Source organism: Plasmopara halstedii (genome assembly GCF_900000015.1).
Source record: "Plasmopara halstedii genome assembly, contig: Scaffold_658, whole genome shotgun sequence".
Lineage (NCBI taxonomy): Eukaryota > Oomycota > Peronosporomycetes > Peronosporales > Peronosporaceae > Plasmopara > Plasmopara halstedii.
The window spans coordinates 1,111,150-1,129,489 of NW_020187575.1; the positions used below are offsets into that span (position 1 = coordinate 1,111,150).

The 18,340-nt window shown below is 45.5% G+C and overlaps 6 protein-coding genes across 6 annotated transcripts; 2 read left to right on the plus strand and 4 right to left on the minus strand.

The window, feature by feature from the left end:
- Positions 1–2,865: 2,865 nt before the first annotated feature.
- PHALS_13399 (uncharacterized protein) lies at positions 2,866–3,168 on the plus strand (the record flags this gene model as incomplete). The annotated part of the gene is made up of 1 exon (XM_024729149.1): positions 2,866–3,168. The coding sequence occupies one exon, from the start codon at positions 2,866–2,868 to the stop codon at positions 3,166–3,168; it is 303 nt and encodes a 100-aa protein (XP_024579554.1).
- Positions 3,169–4,329: 1,161 nt separating this feature from the next.
- PHALS_13400 (uncharacterized protein) lies at positions 4,330–5,016 on the minus strand (the record flags this gene model as incomplete). The annotated part of the gene is made up of 2 exons (XM_024729150.1): positions 4,330–4,465; positions 4,529–5,016. The coding sequence occupies 2 exons, from the start codon at positions 5,014–5,016 to the stop codon at positions 4,330–4,332; spliced, it is 624 nt and encodes a 207-aa protein (XP_024579555.1).
- A 306-nt stretch (positions 5,017–5,322) lies between these two features.
- On the plus strand, positions 5,323–6,555 carry PHALS_13401 (cmp-sialic acid transporter 5-like; the record flags this gene model as incomplete). Its single annotated transcript, XM_024729151.1, has 1 exon — positions 5,323–6,555. The coding sequence occupies one exon, from the start codon at positions 5,323–5,325 to the stop codon at positions 6,553–6,555; it is 1,233 nt and encodes a 410-aa protein (XP_024579556.1).
- A 79-nt stretch (positions 6,556–6,634) lies between these two features.
- On the minus strand, positions 6,635–8,751 carry PHALS_13402 (polyketide hydroxylase-like; the record flags this gene model as incomplete). The annotated part of the gene is made up of 4 exons (XM_024729152.1): positions 6,635–8,026; positions 8,113–8,305; positions 8,370–8,601; positions 8,664–8,751. The coding sequence occupies 4 exons, from the start codon at positions 8,749–8,751 to the stop codon at positions 6,635–6,637; spliced, it is 1,905 nt and encodes a 634-aa protein (XP_024579557.1).
- Positions 8,752–8,797: 46 nt separating this feature from the next.
- On the minus strand, positions 8,798–9,097 carry PHALS_13403 (polyketide hydroxylase-like; the record flags this gene model as incomplete). Its single annotated transcript, XM_024729153.1, has 1 exon — positions 8,798–9,097. One exon carries the CDS (start codon positions 9,095–9,097, stop codon positions 8,798–8,800), a length of 300 nt encoding a protein of 99 aa, XP_024579558.1.
- Positions 9,098–14,266: 5,169 nt separating this feature from the next.
- Positions 14,267–14,564, minus strand: PHALS_13404 (uncharacterized protein; the record flags this gene model as incomplete). The annotated part of the gene is made up of 3 exons (XM_024729154.1): positions 14,267–14,276; positions 14,345–14,457; positions 14,535–14,564. 3 exons carry the CDS (start codon positions 14,562–14,564, stop codon positions 14,267–14,269), a joined length of 153 nt encoding a protein of 50 aa, XP_024579559.1.
- Between the last annotated feature and the right edge of the window lie 3,776 nt (positions 14,565–18,340).

Below are 18,340 nucleotides of genomic sequence, written 5' to 3' on the forward strand. Positions count from 1 at the left end.
AGTAGCCCCGCTGCAGACACTGGGTCGTTGTCGCTGAATACCATATTTCGCATTATACAATAGCGAAACGCGGACGTTTACACGCACTGCGTTGCACTCTCCTCCACCAAGGCGTGGACCGCACTATGGCGTCCCCTTGTTTTGTACTTTAGAACTTACTCAAATTTGATCCCTCAACGAGCAACTATTGCGCCTGGAAGTCAAAGCTGGCCCTTTTGTGCTTTATCGTGCCGGCTCGTCAGCAATGGACTGAACGAGCCCTTACATTAGACGTGGCCTTCGCGACCGACACGCTCACAGAAAGTCTCGGTGAGGATTCCAGGGTGTCCTCCTCAAAGACGGTCGTAGTGACTAAGATGCTGATCAAACATTTCCGCTCACACTCGGTGACGCGCGGTCGTGCGATTTCGAAAACGATGCTCAGACTCCTCGTCGCAAAATTGTCGTAAGCTGCGCCCTTTTGAAACGGCGGACTCCATGCTGTGGAGATCCCATGATGCCCAGCTGACCGTTAGAGAGCCGGATCTGGTTCACAAAACCCAGCTTGCCGTATAGTCTAAAGCCTTTGACGCTATCGCAAATTCAAATCTTCTAAATTGCTAGTATGGAGCCCTCACACCCCATTTCGTGTGGTCTTCTCCCTCACACCAAGTGCAAAAAGTGGCAATGTTGCCTGTTTATCGGCTTTCAGCCATCGCTTCTTATACTCGCCTATGCATAGAGTATTTGGGCGAAAAATTTGCTATATTCATGAGGATTGTACCTTGGAAAGTTGAAGCTAGCGTGAGCGCCAATGAGTATCAAAATCTATTTACGCACTGGGTGAGAAAATAGAGCCGTCTCGCATGTCTATCCAATTTCAAAGTCAGCTTCACCAGGGCGGATGTTGTTAATAGCTTCGTTTCGTCCTCAAGTTTTGCAGAGTACAATGCATGACGCGACATCAACGTATAAACCCATTAATTACAATTCCTCATCTTTTCTACCCAGCTCGTCTATATAAGGCCGCTATCACAGCTATTGATCAAGTGACAAATTCACCACAAAGTTGGTCCCTACGCGGTAGTTGGAAGTGCGCTGCAACGCACAATTCTGCCCTCTCTTCAAAAGGTGTAATCACATAGGGTATGTCAGGTCGGAGGCGGGCCCAACAACAGAAGAAGACTTTTGATATGAATAAAAACATCAGATACTGATAACAGCTTTAATGTACCCGATGGCCCACTAATCACTCACATGATAGTGGATCATAGCTTGCTCATCAAGTAGTGATCGACCCTCCTGTGCCTGGCTTTTGCGGAATCTCTCGGTAATGGCGGCTAGTCAACACTCTTTGACTTTCTTTTGATGCGTCCATTGAACATGTTATGAGATACATCATGGATGCGCCTATTGAGAAAATCCTTATATTGCGTTGTCCCGGATAATTTCAGGTAAGCCGACCGTGTTGCTGCTGTAAAAGCTAGAGAAAAGCCCAGCTTGAGTGGATGATAGAAACGCTGCGCCGACTTCAACAAAGCCTTCAATTTCGATTAGTCGTTAGAAATCCTTATGATACGGATTTAATAAGCCACAGTATGTGCTGGAAATCTCTATGTGACGTTTAGAGTGAAACTCGATCGCATTCCACTACGACCATAAACGGTTTGAAGTATCGTCTGCAACACAGTTTCTATATAAAAAACCATGTATATGAGCTGGAAGATTAATGGTGCTTTTAAATATTATTTCCATCAGATATTCGTATGTATTTCCCTGCCTTGAACATAGTGATGTTACTTCGAAACGTCCTGACTTTGAGCCTTAGCGTCGCGCATTCAGCGCGTGTTGTTCATCTCTTAGATTTCGCAACGAAATGTAGCAGGGCTGTTTATGAAAATTGGATCGGTAGCTTCCCCTCCGTTTAGACCGATGGCCTTTCACGTAGAATTGACGCAAACAAAAGAATTATAAAGAATGGGGGGAGATTCTGCGGAGTTATGCCTTGCGAAATTCAGCTCAAGCTCAATGAGTGATACCGACTTGCTCCAGCACCGCGCTTTCTTCACGCAAGCGCGTTGAGAGTGAAGCCCACCCACGAAGCGATTTCCGCTTTTTATCTAAACGTTTGATCGGTAGCTGATATGTCCATCTGGTATTTAGCATCATAAACAGCATTTGCAAAATTTCTGATGTGGTGTCTGGTGCCCAAGCCAGTCGCCATTGCTGAAGAAAAGCTTGGTTGTATTCTAGCCGGTCATTTTATCATTAATGGCAGAAAGATTAGCAGTCTTGTTTCGAAGACCTTTGACTCCGTAGAACTAGACGCGGCTCTAGAAATAACATATATTATACTACTAGCTTCTGCCGAATCTGGCAGAATGGCCATACGCGCTGCGCATGCGGCGAGGGTGCGATCCGTTGAAATGTTAGCACGTACGCACATGCGTACTTACGCTCATATACACACATAGGACTCCCGAAAAGCCAGTTTATTTCTGCCCCTCCCAAACAATATCATGTACATGTACAGTATCATGTACTTGAGATTCATGATGAGTGCTACCACACTAGGAGTATCTAGAGGGCCAGAGCTGCGATACCGCAAGTCTACCGAGAGCACTCGCTACGAGCTCAGTCGAGGAGGGGAGCAGTCATTCCCAAGAACCCGTCGGATTTACTAAACCCTTTGTTGAGGAGGTATTACAGCGGGGTATTTAGAGATCTACCGATTTGTTGGCGACGGAGGTGCGCAACGATGCATGACCTTTATATACCAAATTCTGCCTGGGGCTAAGCAACTTCGCTTTGATTTTGAGCTTTATTGCTATTGCTACTTGTCATGATGAAGTTAGGTAGTTTTTCCCAGCAGCTTTCAGCTGGACAATGCGAAATGGTCGATCTGAGTTTAAAAGAGCCGAATTCAAGGCTCGCATGAGGCTTTCTTTAACAGACTTGAGGCCGTCTCCTCCTATAATGAAGAACATTTTATGGGTCGAGTCATGTTGGCACAGTTTGCGCTGTACTTTGGCTAGGAAACAGCTTTTCAAGCCACTTTATCAAAACAAAATCGGAACATACGCACTGGCCGATTTTCGACGGCCTCTATATTCGCAGAGGCGATTTTACCTTGAAAGCAACCGAGAAAGGACATTATCGGTGCGAAGACACATTTGTTTATATGGGTAAACAGCATATTTTGGTGCATATACCCGGGCACTGCTCTCCTGGGTTCATGCCCGTGCCAACAACAGATTTGTCGATATAGCCGTGCGGCCCACCTTTCTCACGAGAGTTCGTGTAACCCCGTTACAGTATCTGTCTCACTCCACACTTTCAGCTGCTTCAAGTGCTCTCAATAACAGATTCATCCATTTTAGATGACAAGACCAGCTCCTCCTCTGATACTTACCGTGATACCATACATTTTTAAGGTGAGCTTACCGTCTTACACTTCCGTGTACTTATTTCCGCAAAATGTGTTTTTTTCAGCCCTATAAGAGCTTTATCCTTTAGTGAGGAGCCCGGTCGCTCCGCTTGCAATATAAATATAAAAAACAGGCTGAACAATTTCGAGATAATCTAAATTAAGCACGAAGAGGTACAAAGCAACATCTTATACTGAGCACGTTAGGCCATACAGCTTGCCGCAACAATGAAAACTGTTCGCTGGCCGTGTACAACCAATCTCCCGGTGTGTACTGCTGAGACATCCAAAGCACAATTCAGCCTTGCTGCTGCTCGTACCGCAATGAATGTATGACTACAATTTAGTTGGAATCGTGCGAATTCTTCGAAGGCGTTAGGGAAAAACAGGTGATGAACGCGCTTCTGTTTGTTCGTGGGACTCTCCCTGATTGCTTGGGGATTGCTCAGTCTCACGACCATCGGTCGTGAGACTGAGAGGCGAGGAGAGTGTCAGGAATACGATTTTGAAGATCGTAGATTCAATTGTGAGTCGTTTGTAACTGCAGCTGAAGTCACCCGGGAAGACTTTGAAGCTGATAACGACATCTACCACAATCGGTATTTGAATAATCAACACAGTATTCTGACTTCGTTGTAACTGTCAACTTAATCGAGGCCCAAGAAGTTATGAGAGGCACGAAGGTTGAAGCTAGATATAAAAATTGGTTAGGTCAGCAAGGTAGGAACGTTGTATATATTCTGTAGACGTGATGATAGTTTAGTTAGCACGAACATAATGTTACAATACAATTAGTCTGGCAAACTTTGTTCTATCACTAATGAGGGCGAGAGTGAAACTTCTTGAATTGTATCAGCTGAAATAGTGCTCACAGTAACCTTCACAGAACTGGTAAAATTGTCAGCGAAGTCTCGAATGGAAATTTATTTTGGAATCGTAGCTGAGGATTCTGATTCCAGAAGCGGCAGATCATCACCAGTCCCCGTAGATGACTGAGGGTTGCAACGTTGCATGCTAAAGCGCTGGCGCAAGCGCAGCAATTTCAAATTGACATCCTCACTGTATGATACCATTTGGTTACGCCTGAAATCACTACAGCACTCCACCCACTGATCCACGTACATCGCAAAGACAAAAAAAGCAAGATACGCTGATATATGGATTAGAATCTCGGTCGAAATTGACATTTCTTCTATCACTGGATCGTTCAGCTCTGGGTTTTTGTTCTCGAAAACTTCTTGTGTCGATTCGAATGGTGATTCTGCAGCCGAGAGTCTCTCATGACGCATGGTGAACCCGCAATCGCAAGAGGACGACTTGCTAGTGACACGGCAATCAATAAAGTATGGACAACAACACGGCTGTGTATCTGTAGAATAGAGGAGATCTCCACAAAATACTCCAGATGACGTGTTGTTCATGGCGATGGAGCAGTTGCCGCTGTCTCGACAGAGGACGCAGCCTGCACTTACACTACCAGCATCCACCGATTGAAAAGGCATGACGCTTGGATCCGGTGAAGATTGAGTGGAGACGTCTGCTGCATACTGGGAAACTTCGAATGCTACAAAGACAATAAATTGTGCTCCTACGCGCTGAAATCGTGGCATGCTGTCAAGCACGAGGAATGCTGTTCAATAGGTACTCATGAGCGTACTAGCCAATCAGCGTTAGCTAGTCGGTCGAAACAAATTTATTGTCGATCTGTATTTTCTTATATTGTAACATTATCTTTCTTGCTAAGGTATTAGGTATGCATAAACATAAATTGTTACCAAATGCCTAACATTCTATACGCTGACTGAACATAAAACCACATGGGGCCCCTAAATTGCAACCATGTCAACATTTTATTGTATATATGATGACCGCGTTGACACTTCGAGACCGATTTTCACCAGGCATTCGTGCCAGTCATGGTGTCAACAGCTTATCAGGTGTCACTGCTGATGCTGTTGGCCCTTCAAGTGGGGGTGCAACCGCTGCTTATGGGGTGGTACGCGACCAGTGCGCACGACGTTCGTTTACGTGTTGGAGTAGTGGAGGTGTTAAAACTGCTGTTGACACTGGCGCTGCTAAGTCTTGGGCGTGGGGAAGCTGGCATTTCGAACCAGCTCAAGACTTGGAGGTGGCGCACCGCATTTTCCACAACAGTATTACCTGCACTCATCTATTTGCTGCAAAATTTGCTAAATCATGCAGCTGTAGTGACGCTTGATGGCGTGACGTTTAACGTGCTTAACCAAACCAAAATCATCTGGACGGCATTACTTGTGTATCTGCTTTTGGGAATACGCCAGTCTCCGCTGCAACTCGTGGCCCTAGCACTTCTCTGTGTCGCTGCAGTATTAATGACGGCGTCATCAAGAGCTACTCACAATGCAATGCAGAGGAAGACGGATTCTGACGTGTGGACAGGGATGTACCAGGCGTTATTAGGAGCCGTGTTGTCAGCTCTGGCCGGTTGCATTATACAAAAAGCTTTGCAGAAAGAGAAGCGCAACCAATATATGGTGACAGTGGAGCTTAGTGTGCTGGGCGAAGTTACGCTTTTGGCGTTGGCTTTTGTGCAGGATAGACTTTTAACAAGTCGAGGGAACGCAGACTCGCAAGATAGCATGTGGGACGGCTGGAGCGTTATGACACTTGGCGCACTCATGTGTCAAGCACTTGGAGGGGTGCTGGTGGGATTTGTGATCCGAGATTGTGGCAATGTGGAGAAGAATTTTGCTGTTGTTGGAGGCATGGGGCTGACGGCATGGCTCGAAACGTTTTTTAACGGTAAACCATTTTGTAACAACGCGCTAGTTGCAATGGTGCTTGTCACTATCAGTACGGCGCTGTACACTCTTAAAGCACCCGCTAATGTATTAGCCGACGTGAGGCAACTTGCACATCATTTGCCCACAAAAGATGTCACTACTCCAACACCATCGTACATCTCGAACGCGAGGCATTTTAAAAAAAGGTTGAGTGCCGACCTAAATGAGCGAGAGTCAATCGTAACACATGAAACTATCGGTATGGTTAGTAGTACAAACGAACATGCGAACTGCGTTTCTCGACAAGAGATGCGGCGAAACTCGCGGCAACTTCAGCCGCTCTGCGACTCGTCATCAATTTTGTCAGAGTCAGAAACTATCGTATAGATAACATCATTTTATTGATCAATGGAAGACATGCACTTTTTTATTCTAGCTTTTGTTCCAATGCACAATAATCTAATATTCAGCTTAGCTGTACAGCTCGCTGCATCGAGTGCGTGAGAGATGCACTAGAAAATTCGTTGAGCGCCTCACCTTTCCACATTGCACCAACATGACCGTCAGGACGCAATAGAACGATAGCTTTGCAGTCCATAAAAGCCGGCGTCGCCTTGTTGTCGCTCTCATCTTCCAATGTGTGCCACGATAAAACAGCATTAAATATTGAGGCTCTCTGAGCCTTTTTAATGGAAGCATCCACCTCTGCCAATCTGGTGGCAGCACTTGGATGCAGCACAACAAGAGACACGTGCTTGCTTACTGCTAATGAAGCAGGGAACATACAGGAATGTATAACCTTAGCCGCATCGTCTCCACCAACAACTAAGAGAAACTGCACAACACTTCCACCAGACTTTCCATTTCGACCAGCAAGGCGCATCATGTCATGAGAGGAAACTTTTTTGGACTCACTCATGCACCAGAAATGAGGAAATCGTTCTCCAACACGAAATTTTGGCGAGTAGATGATACCGTCGTCATCACATACTTTAGAGCAAAATTTCGCAGATTTGTTTAGTGCTTGATCTTCCATGAGAATTTTAGCCTGAGATGACCATAAGGGCGCGTCATACGAAAACCCAATGTCAAAGTGGTAAAATACCATGCCTAAACCGTGACGGCGTGAGACAATATCCCGCACATTGGTACGCATAAGATTGCCCAATGTACTGCCCACTACACCGGCATCCTTAACTTCATCTAAAACGCTCAAAGGCATTTTTCCTACCCGCATAATTTGCTGCGCAATCGCACGCTGAAATTGCAGCGGAAGAAGCTGCATTGGCGCTGAGTTTATGACTTTTGCCACAGTCAGTGCATTGTCGTGCGCTACGTTAAGCGCACGTGGAATTTTCATAGTCCTAGCAACATTTCTTAGACTAAGCTGGGTGTTGATCCTGGCAATCAGCTGACGCTCAAGGCCGTACGATTTCAATAAAATCGACGGAGATATGCTGTTATGGTCGGCAGCAAAGTTTTCAGTGTTCAACTGAATCGCCAGAGCAAGCTTCCAGGCCAGATTATGAGCATCCTGTAGTCCTGTATTCATGCCGAAACCACCTGCAGGAGGGAATTGATGTGCTGCATCACCAACAAGAAATACACGCTGGTTGCCATCATCGTACTGCTTCGCCACACAAGCTTCCATTCGCCACTGCCTAGCTGACAGAATTGTGATATCGTCATCACCGACCGTGACGTTTAACGGTAAGATGTGACGGATAATAGTTTTGCATTTAGTATGTGAAAAATCCAAAGCCATCGACTCCTGCGGAGGAAAGAATGGAATCTGAAAAACCCACTCACCTTTTTTGAGATCGTGCGCGATTAATACACCAATGACATCAGTGTTGAACTATATAACACCCAAAAAGCATAGTTTAGAAATCACCGAGTGAACTGCAACAAAAGCCAAGTGCAAGAATAATGAAGCGTTTTTACCACAAAGTACAGCATAGCCGGATTTTCACATGCAGCTTTGGACAATGACTTGCTCATAAAATGGATATTGGCAATAGATTGAAGATTGCGCGCTCCAACTAAATCGATACCACAATGTTGACGGACAAGGCTGTGTGCACCATCCGCTCCGATAATGTAATCAAAAGACGTCTTCTCGAGCGTATTTGTATCTCTAGCAATATCAAAGCAATCTTCAATAATCTCAACGCCGTTTTTCAATGCACCATACAGCTTACAAGTGGCGCAACGTCACTTCTGGCGTGGCAGAACTTTCCATTGGCAATTTAAGATCATCAAGCTCAACACCACGCTCTACATAAACATTGTTTTCGTTCAAAAACTCATTCAGCAGCATTTCAAAATCGTTTTGCGGAAAATGCAGAAATTGTGTGGGTGATATCGCTGCCAGAGACTGCCGAAGAATTCCAGCATTACCGACCGCATTTTCACCTTTCGTACGCGGAATGCCTGTTAACAAAATGCAATTGTCTCACTTTTCTCGTCAGGCTATGTAGATTGAGGTCACTTACAGGGACCAAATTGATCAATACGCGCAATTTCTCTAGCCTTGCCGACTCCAGTGCAGTAAACATAGTCACGCCACTGACCACACCACATCGCTCAGCAGTCAGTGAGAGATGAAGATTTTCAAATCCATCCAAAGTCAACTTGCCAAACAACTAGGTGCCGCTTTAGCTAGCAGACGATCATGAAAGCTTGGTATCGTAGCGTAAAGCAATTCCATCGTCCGCAGGTTGATAAAGTGCGCTTGTGGATGCAATGTGGGATTGCGCTGGCGCTCCACCACGCGCGTAGGCACATTATAAAGTTTTTGGAGCAAGAAAGCAGTGACTAAGCCCACGGGTCCTCCACCAACCACCAGAACGCGCGACTTTTGATGTCGCAACAATGCCGGGGACATGATTGAAGAACTGTCGAATTTTCGAATTTGACGTGTGGCCATTTTAAGTCAAATATTTTAATGTAAGACCATTACTTGACTGATTCAGTCTCTCTATTACTCTTGTACCATCTGCCAAGAATATGACGGCGAGCTGCTAAGATACAATGACCTTCAGTGATACAGTTTACCTACAGGAGGATACTTTGCAAGTAGTCCATTAAGCCCGGGAGTGAAGCCAGCCTTGCTTGTGTTACTTGAGGAACCTCACTGCAAAGAGCGGTGGGCTAGTGTGTATTCACTCAGCGAGCGAGAGCACAAAAGCTGGTTCGGCACACACTTGATTGATGCTTAATTGGCCTCAGATTGGGTTCGATGCATAAAACCCCGCACGTGAGCGCTGAAGGTCGTGTAGACCACCCTTAGCGTCGGCAACAACGGAGACGGCGCGCGGTGTTGAACAGACAGTCGTAGCAAACGGTCAGCCCACAGCGAAGGACGATCGCACGTCTGATCCGATGTAGATCACTCGGCACGCGAGCATACCTTCCACGCGTCAGTAGGTGTGGGTCGATGTCCAAGCACGATGTCAGAGAGGACCAGTCACAGAGCACCACTGGCCATATATATATGCGTAATGCGTATTCGACGAACAGATGTCGCTCCGTCTCTTTTGCGGAATATTCTTCGCAGATGCAGTAGATGCTCTGCGGGTGATCCTCTCGCAGGAAGGAGAAGCATGAGCGCACTGGCAGCAGCCACATGGTCAACGGATACTGCAAATTCTTAACAAACGCAGACGAATCTTTCGCAGACGCTTGCACATCACACAAACCTCTAGGTGTCGTCTGGTGTTGCACGGTCGAGATGAAGCTGGGTGAAGCGCGTTTTTTCGTGTCGGCGGCTTCCAAATTATGTCGAGTAGCTGGGGTCTGGTAATCATGGGAAGTACATGCAATCGTTTCCCGACACTCATCAGCGACCCAAGCACAAACTCAGCGCCGGCGTTTTGTGTCAGAAAGGTCAACGACGATTTGCTAAATATGGATGGTCACTGTAATTTGATGCAGCCATGGCTCCGGTGCAAATGCCGATAAATGGTAAAACGTGCTGCAGAAGCATGATCGACTGCACTTTGCTCAATTCCATCAACCTTAGCTCATGCTTATCTCCTACTGATGATGATAGACAGCCATATGATTCTTACTGTGAAGAGTGTGATTCATTGAGTGTGATAAATTATGGCACATGGACCGTTCAACGTGTTAGCGAATCGTCCGATGAAACAGCCGATCAGATCACATCGTGTAAATGCACACTCCTATTTTGGCGGTTTAATTCTCTATAGCACGAAGAACTGGATGTGGAAATCTACATTAAACAATTGGAAATGGTACATGAGTGTGAAGCCGCCAATATCTAAAACCCTAGGTTCTCCTAACTAAAATAGTATACCTAATCAATATAGCAAAACCTAATTAATATAGTAATATGCATTACTACTGGCAATCCAGCCACATCACTGCGTTATTACACTGTGTAATACACACCTATAAACTGTAATTAGTTGTTTTCATTGTACGACCGTGCATATATAGGTGTACGGTCGTACAATGAAAACAACTAAATACAGTTTCAAAATTGAGCAGAAGTGCTCATTTGTCTTGGTAGGGCTTTAGTTCTTAGAAGTAGCGGATTGCGATCCGCTACACTTGTACTGGTTCTTGGAGAAAACGTAAGGTCGGCGCCCTTAGCTTAGCTTCCTCTAAGCAACGAGCTACGGCAGCCCCGGTGCACTTGGTAGCACTCGTACGCCTGAGTCGTTACGACTGATCCTCTATGAGGATGGAGCAATACTCCTGTTTACCCCAGGGCATACAGGACGGGCTTAAAACGCTGATGTCTCCGCTGGGCCCTAAAAGCGTGGAGCTCCTCGTTGCGCAAGGGCCCGAGGCCATTATAGTGCACCTAGAGGCATTTTCAAGTTATGAAATCGCTCTATTTACTTACAGCAGAAGATGTCACTGCGTCTATGATGCCACCGTCGACGACGGATGATTCCTTCCGACCCAGGCCGCTCATGGTGAGCGTTAAGACCATTGAGGGCAAGGACGGAGAGAATCTCCTGCTCCGGATAAGAGAGGCCGGGAAGGGTACGGTATCCGCCACGCTCCAAAACGAGCAACAGCGCATGTCGCTAGCTATCTCTAAGCTCGGGGTCCGAGCGCGAGAATGGGCACTAACGAGCGGTGCTTCGGTTGAAGCTGCGTTTTTCTCCGGGAAGGAGCTGAAGCGTCAGCTATTGCGATCGCCCTCGCCGCCTAATCATACATATCGCGTGAGGTCGGGTTTTTTGCTGCCCGACAAGGCAAGAAGGAGTTGGTGGACTTTGTCCAAGAGTTGAAACCTCTCATTGCCGGGATGGCAGCAGATCCTTTCCCCGAGGCGGTCGCAGTGGCCGTTTTTATGGAGAGCTTCTGCTCTGGCGTGGCCAGAATGGGAGTCTTTCATGTGCATCCGTCTTCTTTTGTAGAAGCTGCTCGAGGAATTAGATATGCTACACAAATATGACGCCTGGGTGAAAGCGTTCCGCGTAAATAGAACTGCTGTAAAATTGAAAGGTGGACGATGCAGCGTTCGGACACGTCGCGGTCACGCATTATCGGCGGATTTAACAGCGATTGTTAAAATTATGACCAGATTGGTCATGTGGATCGGATCTGTCTAGCTGGAAATGTATCAGCAGTGATGACGCAGTGTTTGTAGTGGGCAAAAGACGATCAGCTGGGTAGTGGCGCCACATCCCACATGACCCCGCACAGCAAGGACGAAACAAGGACCTTAGGACTAGCATCGAAGTAACAATAGATGGTAAAAGTTCCTCGTCGAAATAGCAGCACTGTGTAAAGGACTGGTTTGGGTGAAAAGGTAATGCGCATGACTGATGTCTCATATAACCCAGGACTTGACAGAAGATTGCTGTCTCTGGCCAGCTTGCGAAATGCGGTTTGAGTGTGAAGCTCTCGCGTTTATTGAGTGTTATCGAAAACAACGACAAGGTGACTACATCGGGTTCAAGAATCGGTAACGCGTGTATCCTCGACTGCGAGCGGAAAGAAGCATGTTACATGGAGTATCCCAGGGATGTTACTCAGTGGGAGCTTTGGCATACTCGCATGGGACACCCGAATAAAGATGCTTTATCGTGTATCGCGATGGTCAGGCAGGAAATAGAAGCGACCTCAAATTAACAAAGAACAGTGATGATGTTTGAGTCCAAATCCATGTTAATCGACAGCCGAATAGAGATGAGCTATGGTAACTGTTAGAGAGCAAGTCACGCGATGTCGAAATGGGCGATGCTGATTATTCACCAAGTGTTAGCATACAGTTGCTGATGGCTTTCGAGCGTTCTACTGTAAGTAGGTTGAAGCTAGAAGAGCATAATCCGTTCCTCTAAACACTCCAGGAACATTGTTTGGTGTTTTGTCAAGATGTGAAGCAAACCAGACAAAGATTTCAGCCGGTGCATACGCTAAATGAGTGAAGACGAATCAGAAAAAGATGATGACTTGCCGACATCGAATTGTGCTATGATTAACGGAAACATACTCATTGCCAATTCTGTTGCTATGTTTAAGGTGAGAAGTAGGGATGATACTGACTTTGATCAAACAATAGCAAACGACGATGTAGCGAAGTGGCGTGAAGCGATTGATACTAAGTCTTGCTCCCATGAGAAGAACCAGCCACGGATACTAGTACCAAGTGACAAGAACGGTTGCACGATTAGATCGCGATGGGTCTTCGCCACGAAGCGCGATCAAATGTTACTGGTATGCGCTATATGACACGACTTGTCGCGAAAGTTTACAACAAACGTATGGGATCCATTTCTTCAAGACGTGTTCCCTGTCGCCAGCATGAAGAATTTAAGTGATACTTGCAGTATGTGCCGAATGCGACTACCAACTGGGTTAACTTGATGTCAATACTGTTTTTCTCAACAGTGTGATGACAGACAACATTTGTATGAAATTTCCGCTGGGTGTCGACAATGCTCCCGGATGTGTATGTCAAGTAAAAAGAGCTATCTACGGGCTGGAACAATAATCAGCTAGTGCCTGGGACATAACAATTCACCATGTTTCAAAAAGGAGCCGTAATGACTGCGGGAGAGGCGGGCAATGCGCTTATGTCATGCAATCCCTGTAAGGTTTTATCTATGCTGAACTAAGTGTAGATGGCATGATTGTTCGTGCAAAAAGAATCAGGGAGATCGATGAGGTCAAAGGTGAGCTCAAAAATGGATTCAGGAAATGGACGAGCACCTATGTGCGCACGTGTGAGACGTGTCAACGGCTGAATACCTCTCCAAATGCGGCTACGCCGCTGGCCAGCTTACCGCTACCCACTGGGTGCTGGCAGTCCATGAGTTTGAACTATGTGTTTGGTCTGCCGAAAGTTTCGGCGGGCAACACAGGTGTCGTGGTATTCGTCGATCGGTTGAGCAAGAAACGTTTTGAAGATCGATTATATCGATACACAACATCATCTACCGGATATGTTGACGAATGCACTCGGGATCAAGAAGCATGCGTATATACGCGAGGCAGCGAATATTTGGATCAAGACAATGTTAACTATCGAATATCAAAATCAAGTGTCGGAGTGTGGAGATGACGCCGCTTAATACTGTTGTAAAACGTTATTGCAGTTACGTGTCGATTTTATATACATAGTATTACATTTGTTTGTATCAAATACAAACTCGGATCAACCTAATGACTAAGGTTTGATGGCTCCACTTACATGATTGGAAGTTCAAATACCCGAAAGAACAAAAGATCGTACAACATTACGGCAGAGTATTTTAGTATAACTATTGCAAGGTTAGGAAGATAAAGACATAGGAACATAATACGATTTGAGAGCCTCATTAATATAATAGGTTATCCGACGACAGATGAAATAAAGTATATGATATTATATTAAAAATGATAATGGTTAGAGTAGTAGGTTGCTTGAGAGGATAATTTCATGTGGACGACGTTAAAGCTGATTTCGCTTTGCGCTATATAACTTAATTCTAGAAGTTCGAGCTGCTTGTCTTGGTGACCCCGTTATACTTGGTGAAACTTGTCATTATTCCGACGATTGAGTCTAGAAAGCTGGACCATCTGTGACAATGGCACAGTAAATGCTTATGCATCTAATCCCGGGTCAGCACAACTAACAAGTTCTTACCTATGATTATTCCAAAGAGATCGTATAGCTAGCGCCTTATGGTTCAAAGCGGATTCTACTTACCTGAAGCTATCAAAACGCGCTGGTAAAGCACCTTCGGAAAAGTTTGAATACGACACCGATGGAACTACCGCTTTCTTTCCGAGAGCTTGATAAAGTGAGGCCACTGTTAAGCACTATTAGAATTGACGGCAAAGGATCAAGGCGTTTTCAATCCTGAACACAATCCTGTGATTCTCGCAAGGGATTATACGGGTTCAAGAGGTCTCTGTGCTTTGTGCATACCAAATTCGATCGATCTCCTCGAAGTAAATGTTTAGCAAGTAATTATCAAGAAGCGCTTCGATATCCACAGGTGCTACACCTGCGGAAGAATTAAATCACCACGCCTTGCGTCTTCCTCTGCTCTTGATCATAAGACCAACAAACTCGATATTCCGCGCTAATTCAGCCGATACACCCTCTCGAGAAAATGTTAAATCTTGGAAAGAGCGAGGTGGCCTTCTGGGACAGGAAGGTTACGCTATCCAGTAAAGGCAATTTTATAGCCCAGACTTGTTGACGTTTGCCAGGCTTGATTTAATCGTGAATTGCTCATCTAGGGCTGAGGGCGTGTATCTATAGGCGGCATATGCTGTTTAAAACAGCAAGAAAAATTGCGGACGTATATCAAGTACGAAACCCTTTCTATCCTTATCGCAAGGAAGTGAAAGACAAAAAATGAAATGTTAAATAGGCTCCCACGACCTGGGTACCATGGAACGCTGTTTGGTCTAGGACTTGTAGGCAATAAATGACCTTTCCTACGCTTGGCCCAGCTGGAACGTTCATTGTCTGCAAGACCGCGCACTCAGCTTAATATTACGATTTATCATGGATTCATCTCTGCTAGCATGTAGAAGCGCTTGTATGTTGCACGAGCTGCGATGAACATGAAATTATTGATGTAGTATAGCTTGGGCCGCATGAATCTCTTCAGGATGGTTTAACAGCTTGAGGCTGAAAAGCCTGCTGATATAAATGCATGCGACTGTATCTCGCGGTCTTCTGCTATCATTCTTGTTGATATTGTTACAAGTCTCAGTCTCAAGGACCAAACCTTAAATTATGTCGTAAGCCGAGGGCTGCGAGGTTGACGGCTATTGAGACATGTACAGTGGTTTGGGCAGCGGTTTTCATGGAAAGATTCTGTTTAAGCACACGACAGTAGTAGTTCTTGGCCCTAACGTCACTAAATACGACTCATTCTCGTCACAACGGGTAGGTAAGGCTGTAAACTGATGTAGTGACGCGAAGTGACGTGCCCACCGTGCAACGCATTGAAGACCTCGGGTTCATGGCAAGCGGCTATAATAACTAGTGGACGCACTGGTTACAGCTTCACAAAAGTACCACCAGCGCGTAAAGTAACAGCGGTCGACATAGATATACCCTGCATTTTGACGGCAAAAGTGCCGAAGATAATTGCCGTCAACTTGCGCACTGGTGAGAAAAGTCGCGATTTGTGGGCGACAAGCTCCACAAGCAGCGAATCGATACAGACTTCCGACTTGGGTGTTTTTTCATGCTTGACGTTGCGAAATACAAAGAACGACAAGGAATTCAGAGTAACCGCTTGATTTTGCTTAAGCGGCACAGGCGTCACGGTCATCGTGCCAAAGTAAAATCTCATTCACCAAAAAATCTTCAGGCATCATGGCAACCGCGCCAAGTTGAGATCATAACCACCAATGAATCTTCAGAGTACCTTGATCACATCACAATATAGCTCTGGCGTAATCGCCGATACACAAATCGCCTCACCTGATTGCGGACCATCTCTTCCGCTATGTCTGTTCGATCGTGTTTCCAAATTACTGTCATTTTTCCGGCTGTAATCGTCATATTGCTTCATCTAAACCTACAGCATCGTCTGAAGTTTTGTCAATGCAAATTTGTTTATCAATCAGCACTTTGCTGTTCTTGCCTTTGCTGCACAATGACCAAACTTTCTTAGTTCTATTTGAATAAATGTATCCCCTAGTTTTGTCTATGTTGCCGCTTATATTATTCTGTTGTGACTGCACTTGCTCAGCATTACATATTACACTCTGCTTGTGCCTTGAAATTCAAATCTTTGCAAGGAACTCCATATATCAAGTGTGGCTTATACTGAAGATGCCCGCTGCATTTTCCAAGGCGATTTACCAAAATATCATAAGTAAATCTTAAACAGAAATCGTGTTCTACTTCAACCCCCATCGCATTCTTTTGGTATTGATGTTGCTCGATTAATAGCCTTTCTATTACGCATACTTCAAAACCATAAAGTAGATTTGACTGAACATAGTGTATGCTTACTTATTAGGCACCAAAACGTGCTCGGATAGCTTGCAGCGCATTTTTGAATATGACTGACGATATTCAACAGCAAGAGCATTATAATTGATAAATTTGATCATGTATCGGATTCCAGATCAATTTATCTCAGTCACCAAACTTCTAGAATCGGGGCAAATCACTCGTCCCGTGTCAGAGAGTTTTGATTCGAATATCTTCTTGATCATGCACGGTGGCTTCTTTTCTTGTCCACGAATAAGACAACTCTTGCAATTTACCTATTTTGATGATTGCTTCGCAACAAAGACAAACCAGACGCCTAGAAACCGCTTTGGCGTACCTTCTTTACTCATGGGTCTATGAAGTATTTTTTACCATAGCAAACTTTACATTACCGCCAAAAAATTCTTAACAAAACGTTGTCACTGTTCATTTCTGTTTTTGCATGAATCAGTATCCGCTTATTAGTTCATTATCCAATGTGATGCTCATTCCTTCAATGGTTTGAATACATAACGTTCCTGCAAAGTAGCTTGTTGCACAGCGAAATCGTTTGACACGTAGAACTTAATTTTACAAGCGCACATAGGTTGTGTTCGAAGAATCTCCTGAGACCAAAACTGCAGCGGAGCTGCCGTAGCTCTTTCGCTTATAGGAAGCTTGGTTAAGGTCGGTGACCTTCGTTCTACCAGTACGAGTGTAGCGGATCGCAATCCACTTACTCTAAGAGTAATACAACCTTAACCTAAGGCTAATTAATTTTTCCGCTTAAATTGTAAATTATCTCTCGATTTATTTACGGCAAAGTCGCCCATTTCTAAATCTAGAATTTGTTTTATCTATATAGTAAAACCTAATATTCCAGCCACGTACTGAATTCTTGTTTATGCATACCATTGTGTGTTCGCATCATAATGTGTAATCCACATCTTTTAATAATCAAACTCTCTTGTGTGACCCACACCCTTCCTGCCATGGCTCGTGTAACCCCGCTACGCTCCCCCATCAAAATTGTGAACACCACCAAATTACATTTAACTGTCGCCTCGTACGAAGCTCGCGAGTCTAAGACACCTCTACGCCCCCAGGACTTTATTCACTCGTTTTCTGCTCAATGCGTTCTGTGTCTATGACACAAAAGACACATAGCCTCGCTAACTCCGAACGCGCCCGGAGGCAGAGCCCTTCTTTGTCTCTTGCAGGCGGTGCAACTTCGGACAGCACGTCCGTGGCTTCAAGAAAAGCGCATACCAACCTTCATTAACCTAGCACCGCGCACCGCGCCCGCCACGGGAGACGTATCATCTCGTCAGGAACTTGAAGGAAGTCGACAACGAGGCGGCTACTTCTTTTCCAGGATGAGAAGAAGAGGAGGGCGTGGTGCGCCAGCGGCGCGACGTGAGCCCTGCTAAAAATTGTAGACACCGTGTCCGTTTCCCGATCTCTCGACTTTCGGGAGAAGTGGAATCCTTATCAATCGCCCCGACAAGGCACAGGAGCAGGAGCTGGATGCTGTTCACAGTGCGGCTCTCATGCGCGCGCATCCACAACCAGTCCTTCAACACTCGTGCGGTAAAAGGCTTCCGCTCGGCTGATCCCACAACTGAAGCTAAGGACGCGACCGACCGATCGTTGGGCGTCTACGTCGATGAGCCCAGAGCTTGACAAACTAAAAGCTCTTCTGGCTAGCTTCTTAGTACCTCAAGAAATCCTGGCGGATAGGTACCGAGCTCGACTTCG